At 57.1% G+C, this 22,385-nt stretch overlaps 1 protein-coding gene and 1 long non-coding RNA gene across 4 annotated transcripts in view; one reads left to right on the top strand and one right to left on the bottom strand.

Moving 5' to 3' along the window:
• Positions 1-22,385, top strand: part of LOC309609022 — a 447,877-nt gene that overhangs the window by 371,023 nt on the left and 54,469 nt on the right. The gene's annotated exons all lie outside the window — the stretch shown is intronic.
• VWF (von Willebrand factor) overlaps positions 1-22,385 on the bottom strand; it is a 202,589-nt gene that overhangs the window by 71,240 nt on the left and 108,964 nt on the right. For all 3 annotated transcript variants that reach the window (XM_082349753.1, XM_082349754.1, XM_082349752.1), the window contains 6 exons: positions 16,036-16,172; positions 15,478-15,616; positions 14,398-14,498; positions 9,563-9,758; positions 8,659-8,874; positions 4,768-5,008 (listed from right to left, as the gene is read on the bottom strand). In XM_082349753.1, the coding sequence (XP_082205879.1) occupies positions 4,768-5,008; positions 8,659-8,874; positions 9,563-9,758; positions 14,398-14,498; positions 15,478-15,616; positions 16,036-16,172 (1,030 nt within the window). The remainder of the gene's footprint in view (positions 1-4,767; positions 5,009-8,658; positions 8,875-9,562; positions 9,759-14,397; positions 14,499-15,477; positions 15,617-16,035; positions 16,173-22,385) is intronic.

A 22,385-nucleotide genomic window follows, 5' to 3' on the forward strand; every position in this document is an offset into this window, starting at 1 on the left:
CCTTCCCACTGATGTCCTGCATCTCTCCTCACCTCCCTCCAAAACACATACCTCATGGCAGCCCAAGTATCTTTGCAAAACCCAAATCTGATTATGTCACATTCCTGCTTGGAATCCTTCAATAGCTTCCCTTCAACAGGCCTTAGGATGAAGGTCAAACCCTTCCCATAGCCTCCCAGGCTCCACACGGTCTGAGCCCTGCTACCCGTCCCCTATCCATCCCCCTGGCCTTCTTTTCATCTTGAAGGTGCACTGCCCCACTCAAATGCAAATGCTCCTGCACACACTGTTTCCTCTGGCCCGACATCACTTACACACACACACACACACACACACACACAAAACCGCCTTTGTCCCCCCCTCATTTCAAGCTTTCATAGACCACATACTTTGCTTCCTACCACACTTGTAATTTTACATGCATTTGAGTTATTACTTGGTTAACATCTCTCTCTGCCACTGGACTATAAGATCCAAGAGGGTAGGGACTTCCCTGGCGGTCCAGGGGTTAAGACACCGAGCTTCCACTGCAGGGGGAGCAGGTTTGACCTCTGGTCAGGGAACTAAGATCCCGCATGCCTAGGGGCGTGGCCAAAAAATAGAAAGAAAAAAAAGATCCAAGAGGGTAGAAGCCATGGAAGATTGTCCCTCACTCCTCGCCACCGTAAACAAGGCTGTGATTGACATCTTCATACATGTACCCTACATGAAGAACTCTAATATATATGCCCAGGTGGGACTGCCAGGTGTGGATGTCCAATTCGCATAGACTGTGCCCCTGGCTCTCTCAGGTACAACTGGACTTGGGTTTGAAGGCAGCAAAGCACCTTCAGGATTCAAAGGAGGCCAGGGCATTGGAGAGGGGACAGGTAGCAGGGGTCAGATCCCATGGGGCCTGGGAGACCGTGGGAGGGATTTGACCTTCACCCTAAGGCCTGTTGAGGGGAAGGTTTGGAAGGATTCCAAGCAGGAATGTGACATAATCAGATTGAGATTTTGAAACAATACTGGGAGTATCTGAACAAGTCTGTGTCCACCAGGAGCAGGTCAGGGGCCCCATGTCCCATGGCCCCGCCAACACTTGGCATTATCCAGATTTCAAATTTTCCCGGTCTAACAGATATGCAGTAATGTTTATTGCTTCATTTTGCGTTTCACTGATCATAATGATTTTGAACATTTTTAACGTGACTGCTGTTCAATCAACATTTGTTGAATGAACAAGGGAATCAGCCCTTCCCTCCCTGGGCACATGCAGATTCTGTGCTTCTGGTTGTTAACTAACACCTGGCTTAAAAAGATCCTCCCCCAAATGCCATGTTCTATCTATCATTTGGACATGACCAAAAAGCTTAATTTTACTTCAAAAAAAAAAAAAAAGAAAACCTTGCAGGTAGGTTAAAAGTCAACTCCTGGCTCACAGCTGGCCTACCTGGAGTGAGCACACACTGTGATGGCTGTTTGGATACCACACGAATGGTCTGGAGAAACCTCCAGGCCACGTGTGCTTGCACCTTCCTACCACCTCTCCACGGGCGTCACTAGCACCTGCCCCAGCTGTGCTGATTCTGCAGTGTGTTGTCAGAAGAATAAAAATAAAAATAGAACCCTGGCGATCCAGTGGTTTAGAATCCGCCTTCCAATGCAGGGGACGCAGGTTCGATCCCTGGTCGGGGAACTAGGATCCCACATGCTGCGGGGCAACTAAGCCCGCTCGCCGCAACTACTGAGCCCACGCGCACTGGAGACCACGTGCCACAACTAGAGAGAAGCCCATGTGCCACAACCAAGACTTAACACAGCCAAATAAATTAATTAATTAAAAAGAATAAAAATAAATAGCCACAGACAAGCCCTGAGTTCCCTCTGGCTCACATTCTCCCTGAAATCCAATTTTCTAAATGAAGTGAAAAAACAGATGATCTACAGCTTTCAGCCCTGGTGCCTGAAGGGGAGAGTGGGAAGAGGAGGTGGTCACGGAGAGGCCACTGATGCCCAAACCCTGAGAAGAGCCTGAAGCCAGGGCTACCCCCTGGCCCCCTGCCCACCCAGGAGCTGCTGTCCCCCCCAACCTTCCTTGTGCTTCCGATATGGTAAAATTGGTTATTTTTACCAATACCAGCCACATTGCTGTCCTCCGAGTCACCCCAGCCCCCTACCCTCTGGCTTCTTTCCTCACCACACTATGAAACAAGGGGGCCACTGTGACCTTCTGATCGCCAAATTCAACAGCCTCTTCTCCATGTAACATGAAGAGTTCAAGGGTCCCTGGGTTCCAGCCACTTGCTGGGTGATTTGGGAAAGTGATAATCTCTCTAAGCCTCCAATTCCTTACTAAAAAAGCAAGTCCTGCTTGCCTAACAGTGTTGTTTCAAGGTCCCAGAGAGAAACACCTTGAATATTATAGCTCGACAACTATGGTAAAACAACCACTGGGCTAAGGCCAAATGCCCAAGCCAACAGAAGATGGTACTACTCCCCTGTTCCCTTCATGTCCGTGATATGGGCCTCTCCTGGTTCTGCCCTTTCCGCTGGCCTTTTTTCTTCGGCCTCTCTCATGGGATCCCCTTTCTCCTCCCCTGGTCCTCTGAACGTTCTCACATCTTTGGTCCTCCCCTCTTAGAAGCCTAGCTACTCTCACAGCTGTAAGAGGTACCTCCAGCCCCAATCTCTTACTCAAGCTCCAAACCCATAATTCCAGCCATCGGTTCCATTCATTCACCAAGATGCCCTCTTGGTCACTCAAAGTCATCGAGGCCAAAACCGAACTCATTATCTTCCCTCCACCTACAAAGAGTCCTCTTGCAGTTCTTGGTCTCACTGTTCTCCCAAGCATTCAAGTTCAGAACCCTGGGACCACCTTCAATACACCTCTCCCTCCTCCCAAACATCCCACTGGTCTGTTCACCTTCCCAGCATCTCTAGCTCCTGACTCCCTCCATCTTTGCTGCTATTACTTGGCCCAGGGCCTTACCTTCCGACTAGACTATATCAACATCTTCCCACAACTGACCTCATAACTCATGCAGCTTCCAGAACCTACTCCCTAAAACTACACTTTGACCCTATTTGCTCTCTGCTCAAACCCTCTGAGGTCCCATGGCCTACTGCTCAAGCATCAGTCCTCACCTTATCTTCCAAAGACCGACCCCTGATGCTGGTCCCAACTTCCCCCCGGTCTTATCTTTCCCTCATGCACACATATGTTCCCCCAGAGGACTTACCTTGGTGATTGATGAGTATGCCTTGTGCATTTTAGTCCCTGGACCTCAGCTCCACCCCCAAAACCCTCCACCCCACTTCTGCCAGTAGAATCCTCCTCAAACTCAAAAGTTACCTCCTGCATTGAGTCTTCCCCAATTCCTCCCAAACGGAAGAGATCCTTCCCTTTTCTGAATGAGCAGGGGTTTTTATGGCTCTGATATGGCGAGTCTACCAAATATAGTTATTTCATCTCAGTAAACATGAATGGTACCTACTTTGTATCAGAACGGTTAGCTACTAGGGATCAGGGCCTAAGATACAGTCTCTACTCTTCAGGAGGTCACAGTCTAGAGGGGAGATTTCACACATTTTTGCAGAAATCCAGGCCCAATGACCATAACCGTTTTAATACAAGTGTAAACAACCCACTTTGGATATAGGAGATTGGGAAGGATGGCAAATTAATCTCACTGGAGTGATGAGAAAAAGCTTCATACCACATGCAACGTGCAGACCCTGATTGGATCTTGACTTGGACAAACCAATTGTAAAAAGACATTTTGAGACAATCAGGAAAAAGTGAACATGGATTGAATATTAGATGTTATTAAGGAATGATTGTTAATGTTTAGGTTAATAATGGTATTATGGTTAGATTTATTTTTTTTAAGTGTTTCTCTGTTGGAAATACATACTGAAGTATTTTCAGATGAAATGAAATAATATCTGAGGTTTTCTTTAAATTATTCCAGCCAAAAAGGGGAGGAAGGGATAGATCAAATCAGAATGGCAAAGTGGTGATAATTATGGAGGCTGGGGCTGGATGCATTAGGGCTCCTTATACTATTCTCTCCAGTTTGATGTCTGCAATTTTCCATAATCAGGACATTTCAACTGGTTTCCCTCGTAGATTGTCAGGTTCTCTGGGGTCCACCCTGTGTCTGGTTCATCTTTAGGTTACAATCTCTAGCCCAGCACTGGGACAGAACTGGTGCCAATGAGGCGTTTATAAATGTTCTGTTACAAATTTCTTCTGCGACCGTGCCAGCCCTGCTGAAACTGACCATGACCAAGGGCCTGGGTGAAGGACAGCAGGAAGCGTGCATGACCTGGAGCTGTTTTTCGGGAAAAGCATGAAGCAAGTCGGGACAGCGATACACCCTTGAGGCAATGTCGCTACGGTATGCCTTCTCCTGGCTCAAGTGCTTCAGCCTGAGAACACTGACAGGAGGCTGAAGGGGAGAGGGGCAAGGAGAACTGCCATCTTTTGTTCTAGAAAAGGGAAGCTGAGACCTAGTGCAGAGAAATGGGGCTCCACACGTGACAGCTGGCTTACTGTTCATGACTTACTTCTGCCACCAGCCTGGAGCTCCAGTGCCCTGCACAGCAAGGCAGTCAGAAGACCTGGGTGAAACCTCAGCTTTGCTCCCGACTTGCTGTGCAATGCTGGACAGGCACTGCCTGTCCTGGGCGTCAGTTTACCCATCCATGAAATGAAGGACACGGAGGAACGTTTCCCAGCCCTGCCATTCCCGAGGTCCCCAGCCCCACTGCTCGACTTACCACATGGTGTGATGGTCCGAGAAGATGTCTTCGGGCTGGAAGATCTCACCGTCGTAGTAACAGGGGCACTGGGCCTTGGGCACACAGGCCCCGGTCTCATCCAGGTAGAGCCCCACAGGGCAGAAGCAGCCCTCGAGGCAGACGTCGGTGCATTCCTCGTCCGGGTAAGAGAGGGAGCGGCAGGTGAGGTTGCAGGGGGTCCCACACTGCAGGTACACCTGGCCTCGCGGGCAGCTCAGCGCTGGGGAGAGAGGGCGGGGCAAGGACAGCCTCAGTGGAAGCATTAAGATGACCAGGACTGTGGTTCTAGGACCGGGGGTGCCACCCCTTGCCGCTGGGACCCCCAGTCATATCTGAACGGTCACCGCGTTCTCTTCCCACTGTGAGCCAAAGTGTGTTTTTATTTTCACGAATGTCTGTTCTAATTACGGATGTACACGTTTTCTCCTCTGCTTAACCAGGGGGACCTTGCTTTGGTCATCTCTGAATTCTCAAAGCCTGGGACATAGTAGAGATCCTGGTGGATTTTAGGGCTGTAAACATTAAAAAGGACTGGCGGGGATGGGCAAGGGCATTTCTTCCCTGATGATAATAATAACAGCTCCCTTAGCTGAGCACCTACTGAACGCCCTGCTCTTCACCGTGGGCTTTACGCCTTGGCTGCCTCTCAATGCCTTAGACCTCACAGCCCCGCCCCCCCCAGAGGTAAGCAACCTGAAACTTAACTTAGTGACTCATCAGGGTCACGCCTCCCAGGGAGAGGCCGAGGCAGGATTTGAACCCAGCTCTCTGAGACCCCAAAGCTCATGCTCCTAACCGTTATGCTCTAGAAAGGAAACGGTCCCCTAGGAACCAGGCTTTGGGGACGTGCCAGTCACAAAGAGCAGGGACACCCTTGGACCTGCCCCAGCAAAGCAGGCAGCGTCCACCTACCCACAGCCCTCACCCCACCCCTCGGCCCCCCACACAGAAACGGCACAACAGACACAGGCTTACAGGAAGCACGGCAACGCGGCAGAGCAGCTAAGGGAGAGAGTGGGCGCCAGATCCCAAACTCCTGAGTTCAAGTCCCAGCGCCCCCTCGAGTTAGCAGTGTCCTCTCTGGAATATAAAACTAACGTCCACCTGGGTCGCTATGAAGGTTAAGTGAGTTGAGAGCCGTGCCTGGCAGGTGGTGAATGTTTGCCACTTTATTGCCCTTGTGATAACAGGGGAAACGCAGCCCCAGCTCCACAGGCTTCAGACAAAGGTCCTCTCCTAAGAGGACCCAGCACTGGCGGGTCCTGGCCAGCACTCAGCCCACTCTGCACTCACGGAGCTCTCGCCTGATGATGGAATTCTTTACTGGGGGGGGGGGGGGGGGAGGCCCTTGGATCTTTCAAAACGCTTTCTCGTTGCTGATCAGCTGTCGTCCAAGAAATGAGAATCTCACTCTGGGGACACTCCTCCCGGGACCATTAGAACCCTTCCCTTCCCTGTTAAAAGCCATTTCTACGGCAGAAACCCGCTGGCTGTGTCCCACAGAAGCTGTAAAGGGAAAGCCTGGCCATGAACCTCAGAAATGCCCAAGCCCTGCAACTTCCCTGCCTACAACTGCTCCGGGGGTGGTGTTTGAGGGGAGGGGCTTTAACCATATTAGACACAGGCTTTTCTCTGAACCAGCAGAGAGGCTGGGTCATTGGATGAATATTTAGAGCAAAGGCAGATTAAAATGGGACGCGCTGGGCCATAAAGATGGGAATCCCATTCAATCCATTGCGCCTACGACTAAGAGGGCAATTTCACCCATCCAGGAGGAGCAGGAGCCCAGAGGGCTTTTCTCTCTGGGGAGCTGGCTCGGAGCTGTGTTCAATTTCTCCTTCTTCCCCAGAGGTGATGTGCATCAGTTTAACAGATGTTGGCTGTGTGTCCACGGCGTGGCAGGGGCTCTGCTAGGCTGAGGGATGCAGAGACGGTAAGACTTGGTCCCTGCCTGCCAGGGGCCCGTGGTCTTGTCTTTCCAAAGGAAACATAACCAGTTGACAAGGAAAAACATGTGTCCTGCTTCTCCGGAGTCTCCTCACAGCACCCTGCAAAGCAGCTACGCAATCAGGCCTTGCTCAGGGCGTGTCCCCCAGTGGGTGTGGCCTCTTCTTGGGGATGGAGTTAGTGGTTTAGGAAGCCTGTTCATTTCTCAGGAAGGGAAAATGAGGTGCAGGATGAAGGCAGGAACCCAGGCATCCTGCCTACCTTCCTCGGGCCTCAGAGGGACAACCTGTGACCACCTGGCTGGTTTTCACTGGTTCAACTCATAGAGACAGACTTCTCTTGTCCTTAAAAGTCTCCAGGGACAGGTCCTTCCCACCACCCACACTTCCTGCCTCAGGAGCCAGGAAACCCTAAACAAAGCTCAGCGCCCACTGCTGCGGGGTCAGCTCACCCCCCTTGTTCTGTTCTGGGTGGAGGTTAAGAACTGCCGCTCCTAAAGTTTAAAGAATATTTCGGTAAGCCCTCAGCCTGCTGGGAGACTGTCCTAAATTAGGAAATCCCTCGGATGCTGTAGCACAGGGATAATGCGTAATTGCTAACATTGGGGGACAACCAAAGCATAGTCACAGACAGACGCCACTTACTCCAAATTACGCCCCCAGTTTCTGAACAGCAAATGCTAATAAGGGTTTTTGGAGGGTGAAGTAAAGTGCTCGAAGCAAGTTACCCAGAGAGGTCCCAGCCTCAGTTCTCCCAGCTGCTGGCCCGTGACCCCGTGACACCCCAGGGCTAGAGGCACAGGGGCACAACCTCACACATCTAAACACTTGTTCCGTTTCGTCCTTACTTTGTCTCTGCTTCTTGTTTTTATAAGGTGGCTTAGACTCGAATCATAAGTTGGCTCATTTGACCCCAAAGAGTGACACTTCTGGAGCCCCTAAACCTAAACTTCTCTTCAAATACATGATATTAAGTCCTTTTACCGTTTCTTGTAGTTCCTATTTTCCTGCTCTGTCAGAACCACTGACATTTTAGTCTCCAAATGCATCTACTTCACCCTATAAATCAGAGCATCCACTAGACCTTATCCTGCTTGAATGCCTTCACTTCTACGCATCCTAACTATTATTCCACCAACAGAAACACCATTTTTGTCAAGAAAGTGCTTTTTAAAAGCCTGGTCAAGTGCACCGCCTCCAGAAAGCCTTCCTTGGTTGCCCCTGCCTTAATCTACTAATTCTCTTGCTCAGTGTGACAGGCACCTAGTAGGGAGGCAGCTTCCACCTGTGCCTCAAAAAGGAAGGTCGAGGCCCTGAAGCACTGCTACAGCCTCGCCACGCAGGGCACTCGGCAAATGTTCCCAGAGCGACAGTAACAACCAACCAGGGACCAGAGTGCGGGGCAGATACCAACTCGGGTGCCAGGCATCTAACACTGCAGGGTGGGACTCTCACGTCGTCTGGGGACAAGGATGTTATTCTACTTTATACGACTTCACACAGTGCTGGAGATGTGGGCGGGGACTGCCCTGATGGTTTGCCTGAAGTTATAAGCAGAGGATTGGTACCTGCATCTCCCATCACTTCATCAGATCCTCCAGGGATGCAGAGACCCACTGACTCCTCAAGCTGGCCCTACATGCATCCCACACTAGGTGGCAGCGACCCCAGGAAATCTCTGCCAGGCAGGGACGGCAAGGTTCTAGGCCCCCAGGTAGGGGGTCAACTTGCCCTCCAGGCACAGGTCCGTCCCCACCGCGCTGTCCTTCGGGGAGATGAGACTCGAGAGGAGATGGGAGGGGATGCCCTGGGCCCCGTCCAGACAGCGCTCTGAACGGGACCAGCGCGGAGGCCACAGGGCATCCGAGTGGATCCCGCTACGTGGCGTGGCAGTGGAGGGGCGGCGGGCGGGGAGGGCACCCACCGCAGAAGCTGGGCTCCCGCCACCCGATGCGCACGCCTCTCCGGGCACAGGCCGCTGCGTAGTTGGCCACCGTGTCGCACAGGCAGTCTCTGCCGTTGGAGCAGGAGCACACGTCGTAGCGGCAGTTCTGCAGGTAGGGCAGCGGGCCCACGGCGCCGTGGCAGGCCTTGAACTTGGGCGACGTCAGGATGGCGCAGGACTCGTCCGCGAATCTGGCTGTGGGGAGAGGAGCGGCGTGGCCCGGGGCCCCGCACGGTCTGAGGCGACCGCAGGCGATGCGCGCGTGCACCCCAGGGTCACCGGCTCCGGCTCGAAATCCCCGTCCCCGCCCCTCCCTCGCTGCGGCAGCGGTAAAAACAAATTCTCGCAGGTCTGGGAATCATGGCGATTTTTCTTCCGCAGCCAGTATACTTTCCTGATGGCTTAAATACATAATCAACCACATTTCCTAGGGAGAAACGGTTCCCTGATGAGTAAGAGGGTAAGGGGGGGCAGTCGATGTAGGCCTGAGGACGCTACCGCAGACGAATCTGCCCATGGCCAGCCCCGTGCATCTATCTTACGATAATTTAATTGCTGCTCCGAGAGACCGAGAATGTCCAGGGGAAGAACTACGCGCTACTTTTTTCTTTCCCAGGGTGTGGCCCACGGAGGGTGCTCAATAAAGAGACTTTGAAGAATAAATGATCCAGATGAAGATCATCAAATGCTGATGGTGAAAACAAAGACCCACCTCCCCCCGCGGTGGGCGCACCATCCACAGAATGCTCTGGAACCCGGGGGAATCTCAGGGTTCTGCGGGCGCGCCTGCCCCTCCCCCCGCGGTGGGCGCACCGTCCGTGGAATGCTCTGGAACCCGAGGGAGCTCGGGGCTCCCGGGGCCCCCAGTCCAGGGCTCACATACTCAGGCGCGGGTTGAGGCTGCAGGGGTCGCTGGGCTGCTTCCGCAGGTCCTCGCAGTCCGCACGCAGCTTCCAGGCGTTTCCGAAGTGCTCCACCAGGGGCTCCACCAGGCCCGCGGGCGTCAGGAAGTCGTCCCCCTGGTTGCCGTTGTAATTCCCGCACAGGCCGCACGTCCTCCCCGAGTAGACCGGGGACAGCTGCGGGGGACACACCACCGTGGAGCAGCCGCCAAAGCAGCCGCAGCTTCCTTGCTCTCATGAGCTGGTTTTCATCAAAAGCGATCCCCAGGTGAAAAATAGATATGAATTTAATAAACCACAGCTAAGCCCTAGGCTGCAAAAGAAAATAAAACAGGAACTGCAGTATCTTCACCAGCAGCTCCGTGCCCCCTCTTAAATCCTTAGAGTCAGAGACCTGTCCTGCAGGAAAGGGTTTAGAGACTATCCTGTCACTTAACGACGGGGACACAGAGAGGGACAGCGACTTGCCTGAGGTCACAGAGCTATGACCGGTGGATGGGCGGAGCTCCGTCACCCTGCCTGTCAGAGGAGATGCCCAGGGGCATGGAGTGCAAAGCCAGCGCCCCTTTCTTGCACACTTATCTCTGCCACACACATGGGCGAAGCAGGCTGAACTGTTATGGTGCAAGTCTTCTTAGAACACTGGGTGACCAAGAAAAACACCTTCCTAACTTCTTTCTGTTTTTTTAAATAAATTTATTTATTTTACTTATTTATTTTTTGGCTGCATGGGGTCTTCGTTGCTGCGCACGGGCTTTCTCTAGTTGTGGAGAGCAGGGGCTACTCTTCATTGCGGTGCACGGGCTTCTCATTACGGTGGCTTCTCTTGTTGCGGAGCACGGGCTCTAGGCTCGTGGGCTTCAGTAGTTGTGGCATGAGGGCTCAGTTGTTGTGGCTCACGGGCTCTAGAGCACAGGCTCAGTAGTTGTGGCGCACGGGCTTAATCACTCCACGGCATGTGGGATCTTCCCAGACCAGGGCTCGAACCCGTGTCCCCTGCATTGGCAGGCAGATTCTTAAACACTGAGCCACCGTCCCCCTTCCTAACTTCTTGATTTTGACTTGGCCACTGAGCATCACTGAGGAAAAAGGGCCCTGAGCCAAGAGGACCCCGGGGGTTGTGATCATGATCGGAGGAGGTGGGGGTCAGCGAGGACCCCAGGGCAGCCTGCGAGGGTGATCAGGAGGGGATGCAGGCCACCGGCACATGGCTTGTCCTCCATGCTTCTGAGTCTGGGATGCACATTCAGGAACATTTTGGGGAGTCGAGCCTGTCTCTCACACGGTACAGCCGGGGGCATCTGCTGGTCTCTATTGAGGAGGGTCCTGGTTCAAACTGGAGCAAAGGCTGGGACCCCAGGGCCCTGACTCTTGCTCTGCAATTTACCAGAGTTAAACTGTGGCTGCGGAACCTCCCTGTGTTCTGACACCTGCTCGGGCTGGGCTCCGTAAGGTCATCTCCTGGAGCCCCTTCCAGCTCGGACTTAACAAGATGCAGGACGAACAATCTAGCGAGGGTTCCGAACCCATATAAAATGTACCCAAGTAAATATCATTAATAAGAAAGAGGATGGAGTAACGTTTCCTCGTTTGCTTGACAAATAGCAAGTGTTGGCACATCAGGCACCAGCCCCTCCCTGACCTCGCAATGAAAATGTCAATCCTCCCACCTAGCACTTCCTGCCCCTCCTCTGCTTTCTCTCTCTCTCTCTCTCTCTCTCTCTCTCTCTCTCTCTCTCTCTCTCGCCAGGATTTATCACCTTCTAACACGTGACACAGTTTCCTTGTTGGTTCTGCTTACTGCCTGTCTCCCCGCATTAGAATTTAAACTAAACGAAGCCAGGATTCTGCTCTGCTTTGTTTCACTGTTGTACCTCGGCCACCAGTTCGGTGAGTGGGTGGTTGAACAGTGTCCGGACAGATTCGTGAGTGAGCGAGGCTCTCCGCTGGACGCCGACGCCCAAGGCCAGCCCCGGCGAAGCAGTGACGCTGGGGATGCGTCTGTCCCCTCACCCCCGTCTCAGTGTCCGCTCTCTTCCCTCCTAGTTCTCAGGCCCTGAGTGCCTCATGCTTCCCAAGTCACCTCTGGCTCACCCGCCAGGTCTGCCGTCTCCACCCTCCTCCACTCTCTAAGGCTGTCTCCTTCCGTCCCTGGGGCTTGTCTCAGAGGCTGGCTCAGCAAGGGTTAGGAGAGTGCGCGTGCGCGTGGAAGCCAGGCCAGGCTGCCCTCCTCCCCGCCCCCAGTGCCTCAACTGTCCAAGATCAGGGACTTGGAGAACGCACTTGCTATTTGCTATCTGAAATAGCAGTGTCACTTCTGACAGAATGAAAAGTGTCAGAGAGTCCTTTCTACTCCGCTTGGCCTAATGCCGAGCTGGGCCTGCATCACGGCCGGCAGGGCCCCGCTGCCTGGACCTCGGGATCCGTACCTCACCCGGGGAGCCCCCGGCAGCTCCTCATCCCACCTCATCTGGCTGCTGCCTCGGGGGGTGCCCGCCCTGCCGCTCCCTGCTGTCCCACCTCCAGCAGGTGTCTTCACCTCGGCGGTCCCCACCAACCCCGGGGTCAGCATGGGGACACGTTCCCTCCACCCCATCCACAAACGCCCCCTTTCCTCCTCCAGCCGAAACACATAGGACATTCCCCAGGCCCCGGGGTCGTCTGCCCCGTCCTGAGTCTTGACCAGGGAAGGCCTCTTCTCTTTAGCCAAACTGACCAAATGCAGCCCCAGTGATAACCCTGCATCTCATTCCCACAGAAACAACTCCCCCCCTCTCTCCTCAGAGGAGACAAATAAACCTGAGGCAGGGAAGTCAGCCACCCAAGACAAGACCAAGATATCATGTGCCTGCTGAAGGTGGGGAGGGGCACCGGACAGATCAAAAGCGCCCTCTCGGTGTGGTGGGAGATGCCTGAGAAAGTGGGATGGCTAACAGGGGCACCTCCCTTGAAGACCAGGGTGCAGGAGACCCAAGTTCTGCTCTCACTCCGTAACCAAATGACTGTAAGTCACTTTCCTGCTCCAGAAAAGATAGGATCTTTAGGGCTTCCCTGGTGGCGCAGTGGTTGAGAATCTGCCTGCTAATGCAGGGGACGCAGGTGCGAGCCCTGGTCTGGGAGGATCCCACATGCCGCGGAGCAACTAGGCCCGTGAGCCACAACTGCTGAGCCTGTGCATCTGGAGCCTGTGCTCCGCAACAAGAGAGGCCGCAATAGTGAGAGGCCCGCGCACCGCGATGAGGAGTGGCCTCCGCTCTCCGCAACTGGAGAAAGCCCTCGCACAGAAACGAAGACCCAACACAGCCATAAATAAATAAATAAATAAATAAATAAATTTATAAAAAAAAAAAAAAAGATAGGATCTTTATTTCCAACTGTACTCGAGGGGTTGATAAGATCTCCAAAAACCTTCATGTTCTATAGTGTGTGGTCACAGTTTTATTTTTTATAAAAGGAAAAAAAGGCGTTCATTTGGAACTTTCTCAGGGTCTTCAAAGACAAGAGAAAGAACATGACATCACGAGGATGGAGGACACCAGGATGTCATCGAGGACACCCCAGGCGCCCATCACGGGATCATACCGAGGGCCTACGGAACACGGGACCCCCGGAAGCAGGAGGGGACTCTCCAGGGATCCTAATGTGCTCAGGGCGGGGGTTCTCAAAGCGTGGACGTGGGACCCACGGCAGGGGGTGATCCCCGAGACCCTTTCAAAGGGTCCACGAGGCCAAAACTATTTTCATAATCATACAAAAACGTTATTTGGCTTTTTCCCTCTCGTTCTGTACAAGTACGCAGTGGAGTTTTCCAGAGTCTGCATGACACGTAATATTGCAGAAGACTGAACCCAGAAGCAGATGAGACTCCAGCTGTCTTCCATTAAGCCAGCCATTAAAGAAATTTGCAGAAACATAAAACAATGGTATTCTCACTACCTAATTTTGTTTTGGAAAACAGATTTTTTAATGTTTATGTCAATGTGTAGTCGCTTTACTCTTGTTATTTTTTAATGAACTAATAAATGTCTCTGATTTCATTTCTAATCTGGTAAATATCAATAGCTATAACCTCCATAAAAGATCTCGGGGTCCTCCATAATTCTGAAGAGTGCAAAGGCATCTGAAGACCTAAAAGTGAGAAGCGCTGGTCTACTGGGGGCGACACTGCCCGGGGAGCTGATCGGGTGCGCGGTCCTGGGCGCGTCTCCCGGCCCCCATGAGCCTTGCTTGCTTCGTTTATGAAATGGCAGTGACAATGCCTTCTAGGGGAATTTCCAGAGGGAAAAAATGTATCTGGAAGCCCTGTGAAATATATGGCTCCCTCTCCAAGCATGACTCTAGGGCCACAGAAAGCAGAGGAAGTGGCCCCTAGGCTGCAGAGGCCCCGGGACCAGGGGAGGGATTTGGTAGTTCCCAGGACAACCTTTCACAGGCAGTGGGTACACGACACAGGGTCTTGGCTGTGAGTCCCCCAGTGGGCCCCCCGCCCCGCGGAACACCCCCTGATTCCAGGCCTTGTTGCAGCCAGGAGCCTGGGCAGCAAATCGTCTGCTTCCCCAGCCCCGCATGAGCCCACCCAGTCTGGAGGCCCCTTGGGGTACCAGAGCCCAGCACCCGGGAACTCCCGGGGTGAACAACGGGCATCCAGACAGCAAACGCCAGCCTCTCATACACAGAGAGGCCTGTTCCTCACTCTGGGGGCGCAGGGCCGGGGGAGAAAGGAATTCCCCTCCCACCCTTGAGCTCTCCCCCAAGAGCACAACAGGGACTTTGTAAGGTCCGGCTCCAGGGTGGCCGTGCTCAGGGGGGCACCTACCTTCACCAGCAGCCTCCCGCGGCCGTCCCAGTCTATCTGCAGGTCCTCCCCGTAGCTGAGGTGCACGGAGGCCATCACGGTGTGCTGGATGCGGAGGTCACCTGGAACCCAGCAAGGACGGGATTTAGGCTAAGATGGGGAGAGGGCAGGAGAGCGGCAGGCAGACGGATCGTAGGGAAAGATGGGGTATCTCACAAAAGACTGTAGCAATGAAAGCAGTGAGTTAGGGGGCAGCTGGGGATGTCCATGAGGATTAAGGTGGGGGGGGGGGTCTCAGAGGTAAGGTGATCAGGGTGGGTGTAGTGCAAATCGGGCTCCCCGAGGAAGGCGCCTCCATATCCATCCCTGCCGTAGCCTGCCATTCCCTGTACTGACACAAGGGGGCAGCAGAGGCTCCTGCATCCTTAGCTGAGGCAGGTGCCCTGAGCCTGGTTCCGTTTCCCATTGAACCCCTAACCCCTGAGCATTTCCTAGGCCCCTCTGCTGTTGCACATGCTTCCTGGCTAAGTTACTCAGTCCTCACGGCTGAGTGGTGCTGTGTGCACAGCTGAAACGGCAGTTTTCTCTGGGGAAGAGGTAGGAGGCATACCTCTTTCCCAGAGAGACACACATAGCATTAACACACATAGGCACCCTCAAGTTCACTATGTGCAAAGCCGGGATAATGGGCCATGGGCTGGCCAGTGGTCTTGAAGAAGAAGAAGAAGAGGGGAGGGGTCTGGGAGCCCCTTTGAGGGTGAAGGTTGGAAACAGGCTGTGCAAAATGGCGCGTAACAACCTGGCAAAGTCACTGAACAGGTAGGTTTTCCCACAGGTCACGGGGTCATCTGGCTTTGCCCCATGACATCTTGGGGTCTGACCCATCACCAGCCACCCCGCCCCCAGCCAGCTTCCTCTGCTCCTCCTCCTCCTCCAGGAAGCCTTCCTTTCTTGCAGGAGGCAGGCCGGGACACCGAGCCTGCCCTCCAAAGTTAGCTCTCCTGCACATTTGCGCAGAAGAGGTGGCAGCGAGCACTGCTGAGGGGCGGGGGCGCTGAGGATGAGCTGGGCGGGGGGCCTGTGGGGGAGGAGGGCACCCACCTTGCAGGAGGGGGATCTGGACGTCCTGACCATCCATGGCAACGCCTCCCCCGTGCTTCAGCTTCACGACGTTGCTGTGCTGGCTGGGCAGGCGGACGGTGACCGAGCGGGTGCAGACCGCGTCGGGGTCGTCGGCACACTGCCGGGAGGGGCACGCCGAGGGACGTCACCAAACCCCCGCCAGCCCCGCAGCCCAGCCCCCGACCCATCCACTCGGGGAAGGACCTCCACCCACGCAGCCCTTCTCACACGGAACCACTCCCTGGTCCCAGAACCATCTCTGGGAAGGGCCCTGGGGTTATGCCACAGAGAGGCCCAAAGCCCAGGCCTCCCCCCACCCAGCGCCATCCTGCTCTGGTCCTTTATCAGGATTCTAGGCCTTGCTTGTCCTTGTTCCTTGGGCCTGTTGTTCCAGAGGGGCTCTGGGTCCTCAGGGGAGCCCCGTGCGCCCTGTCTGTCCTCCCCTTTGCTCAGTTGCCCAGAGGAAGGACGTGCGCACGGGGCCATCTTGCCCCCCTCACCCCCGCGGTTGCCCTGGGGCTGCCTGGCGAGGCTCACCTGGATAGTCTCTATGATGATGGAGAAGGAGTGGTCCTGGCAGTCCCGGGCCAGCAGGTACTGGCAGACCCCACTGAAGGTGAAGTGCCTGTTGTCAAAGCTCTTGAAGTGGGATTGTCCTGTGATGAGACATTCCCCTGGGGGGACACAGGGAAGGGGAGAGTGTGTGTCCCAGAAGGTCCCCTGGGGGGACATAGGGAAGGGGAGAGTGTGTGTCCCAGCGCATCCCCTGGGGGGACACAGGGGAGGGGAAAGTGTGTCCCAGCGGGTCCCCTGGGGGACACAGGGGAGGGGAGAGTGTGTGTGTGTGTCCCAGCGGGTCCCCTGGGCGGACACAGGGGAGGGGAGAGTGTGTGTCCCAGCGGGTCCCCTGGGGGGACACGGGGGAGGGGAGAGTGTGTGTCCCAGCGGGTCCCCTGGGGGACACAGGGGAGGGGAGAGTGTGTGTCCCAGCAGGTCCCCTGGGGGGACACGGGGGAGGGGAGAGTGTGTGTGTGTGTGTCCCAGCAGGTCCCCTGGGAGGACACGGGGGAGGGGAGAGTGTGTGTCCCAGCAGGTCCCCTGGGGGGACACGGGGGAGGGGAGAGTGTGTGTCCCAGCAGGTCCCCTGGGGGGACACGGGGGAGGGGAGAGTGTATGTGTCCCAGCGGGTCCCCTGGGGGACACAGGGGAGGGGAGAGTGTGTGTGTGTGTGTGTGTCCCAGCGGGTCCCCTGGGAGGACACGGGGGAGGGGAGAGTGTGTGTCCCAGCAGGTCCCCTGGGGGGACACGGGGGAGGGGAGAGTGTGTGTCCCAGCAGGTCCCCTGGGGGGACACGGGGGAGGGGAGAGTGTGTGTCCCAGCAGGTCCCCTGGGGGGACACGGGGGAGGGGAGAGTGTGTGTCCCAGCGGGTCCCCTGGGGGGACACGGGGGAGGGGAGAGTGTGTGTGTGTGTGTGTCCCAGCAGGTCCCCTGGGGGGACACGGGGGAGGGGAGAGTGTGTGTGTGTGTGTGTGTGCCCCAGCAGGTCCCCTGGGGGGACACGGGGGAGGGGAGAGTGTGTGTGTCCCAGCGGGTCCCCTGGGGGACACAGGGGAGGGGAGAGTGTGTGTCCCAGCGGGTCCCCTGGGGGACACAGGGGAGGGGAGAGTGTGTGTGTCCCAGCGGGTCCCCTGGGGGACACAGGGGAGGGGAGAGTGTGTGTGTCCCAGCAGGTCCCCTGGGAGGACACGGGGGAGGGGAGAGTGTGTGTCCCAGCAGGTCCCCTGGGGGGACACAGGGGAGGGGAGAGTGGGTGTCCCAGCGGGTCCCCTGGGGGACACGGGGGAGGGGAGAGTGTGTGCCCCAGCGGGTCCCCTGGGGGACACGGGGGAGGGGAGAGTGGGTGTCCCAGCAGGTCCCCTGGGGGACACGGGGGAGGGGAGAGTGGATGTGTCCCAGCAGGTCCCCTGGGAGGACACGGGGGAGGGGAGAGTGGGTGTCCCAGCGGGTCCCCTGGGGGGACACGGGGGAGGGGAGAGTGGGTGTCCCAGCGGGTCCCCTGGGGGGACACGGGGGAGGGGAGAGTGGGTGTCCCAGCAGGTCCCCTGGGGGACACGGGGGAGGGGAGAGTGGGTGTCCCAGCGGGTCCCCTGGGGGACACGGGGGAGGGGAGAGTGGGTGTCCCAGCAGGTCCCCTGGGGGACACGGGGGAGGGGAGAGTGGGTGTGTCCCAGCAGGTCCCCTGGGGGACACGGGGGAGGGGAGAGTGGGTGTCCCAGCGGGTCCCCTGGGGGACACGGGGGAGGGGAGAGTGGGTGTCCCAGCGGGTCCCCTGGGGGACACGGGGGAGGGGAGAGTGGGTGCCCCAGCGGGTCCCCTGGGGGACACGGGGGAGGGGAGAGTGGGTGTCCCAGCAGGTCCCCTGGGGGACACGGGGGGAGAGTGGGTGTGTCCCAGCAGGTCCCCTGGGAGGACACGGGGGAGGGGAGAGTGGGTGTGTCCCAGCAGGTCCCCTGGGGGGACACGGGGGAGGGGAGAGTGGGTGCCCCAGCGGGTCCCCTGGGGGACACGGGGGAGGGGAGAGTGGGTGCCCCAGCGGGTCCCCTGGGGGACACGGGGGAGGGGAGAGTGGGTGCCCCAGCGGGTCCCCTGGGGGACACGGGGGAGGGGAGAGTGGGTGCCCCAGCGGGTCCCCTGGGGGACACGGGGGAGGGGAGAGTGGGTGCCCCAGCGGGTCCCCTGGGGGACACGGGGGAGGGGAGAGTGGGTGCCCCAGCGGGTCCCCTGGGGGACACGGGGGAGGGGAGAGTGGGTGCCCCAGCGGGTCCCCTGGGGGGACACGGGGGAGGGGAGAGTGGGTGCCCCAGCGGGTCCCCTGGGGGGACACGGGGGAGGGGAGAGTGGGTGTCCCAGCGGGTCCCCTGGGGGACACGGGGGAGGGGAGAGTGGGTGCCCCAGCGGGTCCCCTGGGGGACACGGGGGAGGGGAGAGTGGGTGCCCCAGCGGGTCCCCTGGGGGACACGGGGGAGGGGAGAGTGGGTGCCCCAGCGGGTCCCCTGGGGGGACACGGGGGAGGGGAGAGTGGGTGTCCCAGCGGGTCCCCTGGGGGACACGGGGGAGGGGAGAGTGGGTGTCCCAGCGGGTCCCCTGGGGGACACGGGGGAGGGGAGAGTGGGTGTCCCAGCGGGTCCCCTGGGGGACACGGGGGAGGGGAGAGTGGGTGTCCCAGCGGGTCCCCTGGGGGACACGGGGGAGGGGAGAGTGGGTGCCCCAGCGGGTCCCCTGGGGGACACGGGGGAGGGGAGAGTGGGTGCCCCAGCGGGTCCCCTGGGGGACACGGGGGAGGGGAGAGTGGGTGCCCCAGCGGGTCCCCTGGGGGACACGGGGGAGGGGAGAGTGGGTGCCCCAGCGGGTCCCCTGGGGGACACGGGGGAGGGGAGAGTGGGTGTCCCAGCGGGTCCCCTGGGGGACACGGGGGAGGGGAGAGTGGGTGTCCCAGCGGGTCCCCTGGGGGACACGGGGGAGGGGAGAGTGGGTGTCCCAGCAGGTCCCCTGGGGGACACGGGGGAGGGGAGAGTGGGTGCCCCAGCAGGTCCCCTGGGGGACACGGGGGAGGGGAGAGTGGGTGCCCCAGCAGGTCCCCTGGGGGACACGGGGGAGGGGAGAGTGGGTGCCCCAGCAGGTCCCCTGGGGGACACGGGGGAGGGGAGAGTGGGTGTCCCAGCAGGTCCCCTGGGGGACACGGGGGAGGGGAGAGTGGGTGTCCCAGCAGGGCGCCTCCCGGGGATGCCCCTCACCACAGTCTGTAAAGCATCTCCACGGGAGGACTCTATTCAGGCCCCACTCCTCTGGCCCTGAGAGGTCACGGCCGGGTGGGTCAGTTCCACGCCTCAGGGGAGTGACAGCCACACCCAAGGAGTGGCAGAGCCAGACCAGAACCCGTGGCTCCGGCTCTGCGCTCTGGGTTCACCGTGGCCCCCAGCCCTTCCCCACGGCCGCTCCAGGTTCTGGCTCTGCTGGGGCCAAGGGCCTCGGGCCTGCAGAGGCCTTTCTCTGCGCTGCCATTGTGGGCACTCCCCCCTCCACGAGAGTCCCTGAAGGCAAGAGGGCAGAAAGGCCGCCCAGAGCAGTGATGGAGAAGGGGAGCCCAGCAGCGCAGGGGCCAGGACCCAATCCTCACCCCTCGCCAGCCGAGGGGGCAGCCCTCAGGCCTCCTCCTGGGCAAATCCACGCTGTGACTTCAGCTGGGGCCAGTGGGGGCCCAGGACCCCACCTGCCCACGCTCCCACCACGGCCCGAGCCAGCTCCCCGGCCAGGCTGACGCTTCTGGGGGTGGGTACGAGGACGCCCCGGCATCACCCTGCCGCTCGAGCCCTCGATGCGCGCCCACCCAACAGCGACTCCGTCCTCCCAGGCCCCAGTGCCGGCCCGTGGTGCTGGCCCAGTGCACCTCGGACCGCAGGTCGTCCATGCTGGGGGAGGGGGCTTTGCTAATGCCGCCAGTGACTCCCCACTGGCCCGACCCCAGCTCAGCCCACAGCGGACCCACTGAAGCCGAGGCCGGCATCTGGAACCCTCCCCAGCCCCCCTTTACCTGTTTCCTCTCCTCCTTGCCTTCTACTCTATAGAGAAAGAAAAGCAGACACACACCGCAGCCGTTCCATAAAGTGGGGCCCTCCTTCCCCTCCCAGTCGCCCCGGCCTCCAAACAGCAGAGAATCAACCTCCACAGCACCACTCTGCTCTGCACCCCAAGTTCCCCCTAGGAGGGTCCTACAGCCGGTCCCACCTGGACCCATCTCCAGGGGCTGACGCTGAGCCCAGTCACACAGTCGGGGGTCCCCAAAGGCCTGAGAGGGGTTCCAGCGGTCCACCTGTCAAAGACAAGCCCCATCGGCCCCCTGCCTGCCACCTCATGCCCAGATTTGCACTGAAAGACACAGCAGGCATGGGGGCGGGGGCGGCCAGGGGGAGGGGCAGGACCAGCTTTGGGTCCAGGTGTGGCCCTGCCCTTGGTATGTGCTGGAAGGCAGGGGGAGGGCGAGTAGCCCCAGCTTACAGTGAGTGTCCCTCTGCCTGGTCCCCAGAGCAGCTAACCCCTTCTAAGATGGCGTGGGCCAGGAGGGCACACTCAGCCCCGAGAAATTAGGAGAAAATAGGGAGGCCCCAGATCATCTTCACCAGCATCATCTTCTGTGATGAGAAGAAATATACATGTCTTTGTCCCTGATTCCTGACACAGAGCTTCTAGAGCCCTAGGAATGTCCTGGCTGAGAGGAGCATCTTTTGTTCTAATGAAGCCACTCTTAGCGGGTCCCTCGAGAGCTTCAGGATGGGGACTGGTTACAGAAAGACCTAAGAATGAGTAGAGGGTTGGGACTTTCAGTCCCATCCCCCAAACTCCAGGGAAGGGAGAGGGGCTGGAGATTGAGTTAATAATCAACCAGGCTTTTAGGGACTTCCCTGGCGGTCCAGTGGTTGGGACTTCGCCTTCTAATGTGAGGGTGTGGGTTCGACCCTCGGTCGGGAAGCTAAGATCCCACATGCCTGGTGGCCATAAAAACAAAACATAAAACAGAAGCAACATTGTAACAAATTCAATAAAGACTTTAAAAATGGTCCTCATCAAAAAATATCTTAAAAAAAATAATCATCAGTCGTGCTTATATAGTAAAAGCTCCATAAAAACTCTTATTAAACAACAGAGTTGGGAGGGCTTCCAGGTTGGTGAACATATTTACATGTAGGACACCCCAACTCCACAGGGACAGAAGCTCCTGTGCTCAGCACCCTTCCAGAGCTCACCCTGTGTACATCTTCATCTGGCTGGTCATTTGTCTCCTCTATAATATTTTTTGTAATAAACCAGTAATAGTCAGTAAAGTGTTTGCCTGAGTTCTGTGAGCCATTCTAGCAATTATCATAGCTGGCAACAGAAGCAGGAGCACTTGGACGGAGCCCTTCACCTGCGGGGTCTGTGCTAATTCTGGGTAGTCAGGGTCAGAACTGAACTGAATTGTAGGACACCCGGGTGGTGTCCAGAAAGTCGGAGGATTGGTTGTTGTCAGGGGGAAACACACACACATGTGGTGTCAGAAGTGTGAGTAGAAGCAGATCGTGCCTCCCCATTGCATTGCCCCACAAGAAGGGCACGAGTGAGGGGTCGCTGTTTGTGGAAGTCCGAGCAGAACAGGCAATGAGTTAGGGGCCAGGGTCATCCCGACTGATTGTAGCCGCGCTGGAATTCCAAATCCACGGGTGTCACAAGAAAGTCTTTTTAAAATGGCTATTTTTCAGAAGTCACCATCATTCAACAAACAGAATGACACGGCCCTTTGTGTCACATGTCTTGACCCCATTGCAGTGCGATGGGTGGGAATTCCTCCCCCAACCTCTCTTTGTTTTCTCAACAGCACTCTTATCTGAGTAAGAAATTAAACTTGCATTATCTCTGACAATGCTCAGGAAAAGAGGGGTCAACGAGAAAATATGCAAACATTTGAAAGCAAAACTTCTGGGTCAGAATCTAATCCTCTGATCTGATTTCCTGCTCTGACCTCCCCCGACTGGCGTTCGGAGTTTCTCGGGAATCAGAAATCTAAATACTGTATTATATTTAGCTTATCTCCTTGGTACAATTGAGGGATGGGGCTGACCACACGGGAAACCCAGGAACACAGCTGAGTGAGGGGCTAGGGAGCCGTGGGCCCGGGGGCTGGAACAGGAGCCAGAAGAATGGGCCACACGGTGACACTCGCCCAAGCTCTGCCCAGAGGTCCCCAAGATGCCCAAGTTCTGCCAAGAGGATGCCCAAGACATTCCCAGCCAGCTGGTCAACAAAAGGCAGCCTGACAAGCCGCTGGCCACCACCGGACACAGCAGGTGGGCAA

The sequence above is a fragment of the Balaenoptera borealis genome (assembly GCF_965194805.1).
Source record: "Balaenoptera borealis genome assembly, chromosome: 13".
Taxonomy (NCBI): domain Eukaryota; kingdom Metazoa; phylum Chordata; class Mammalia; order Artiodactyla; family Balaenopteridae; genus Balaenoptera; species Balaenoptera borealis.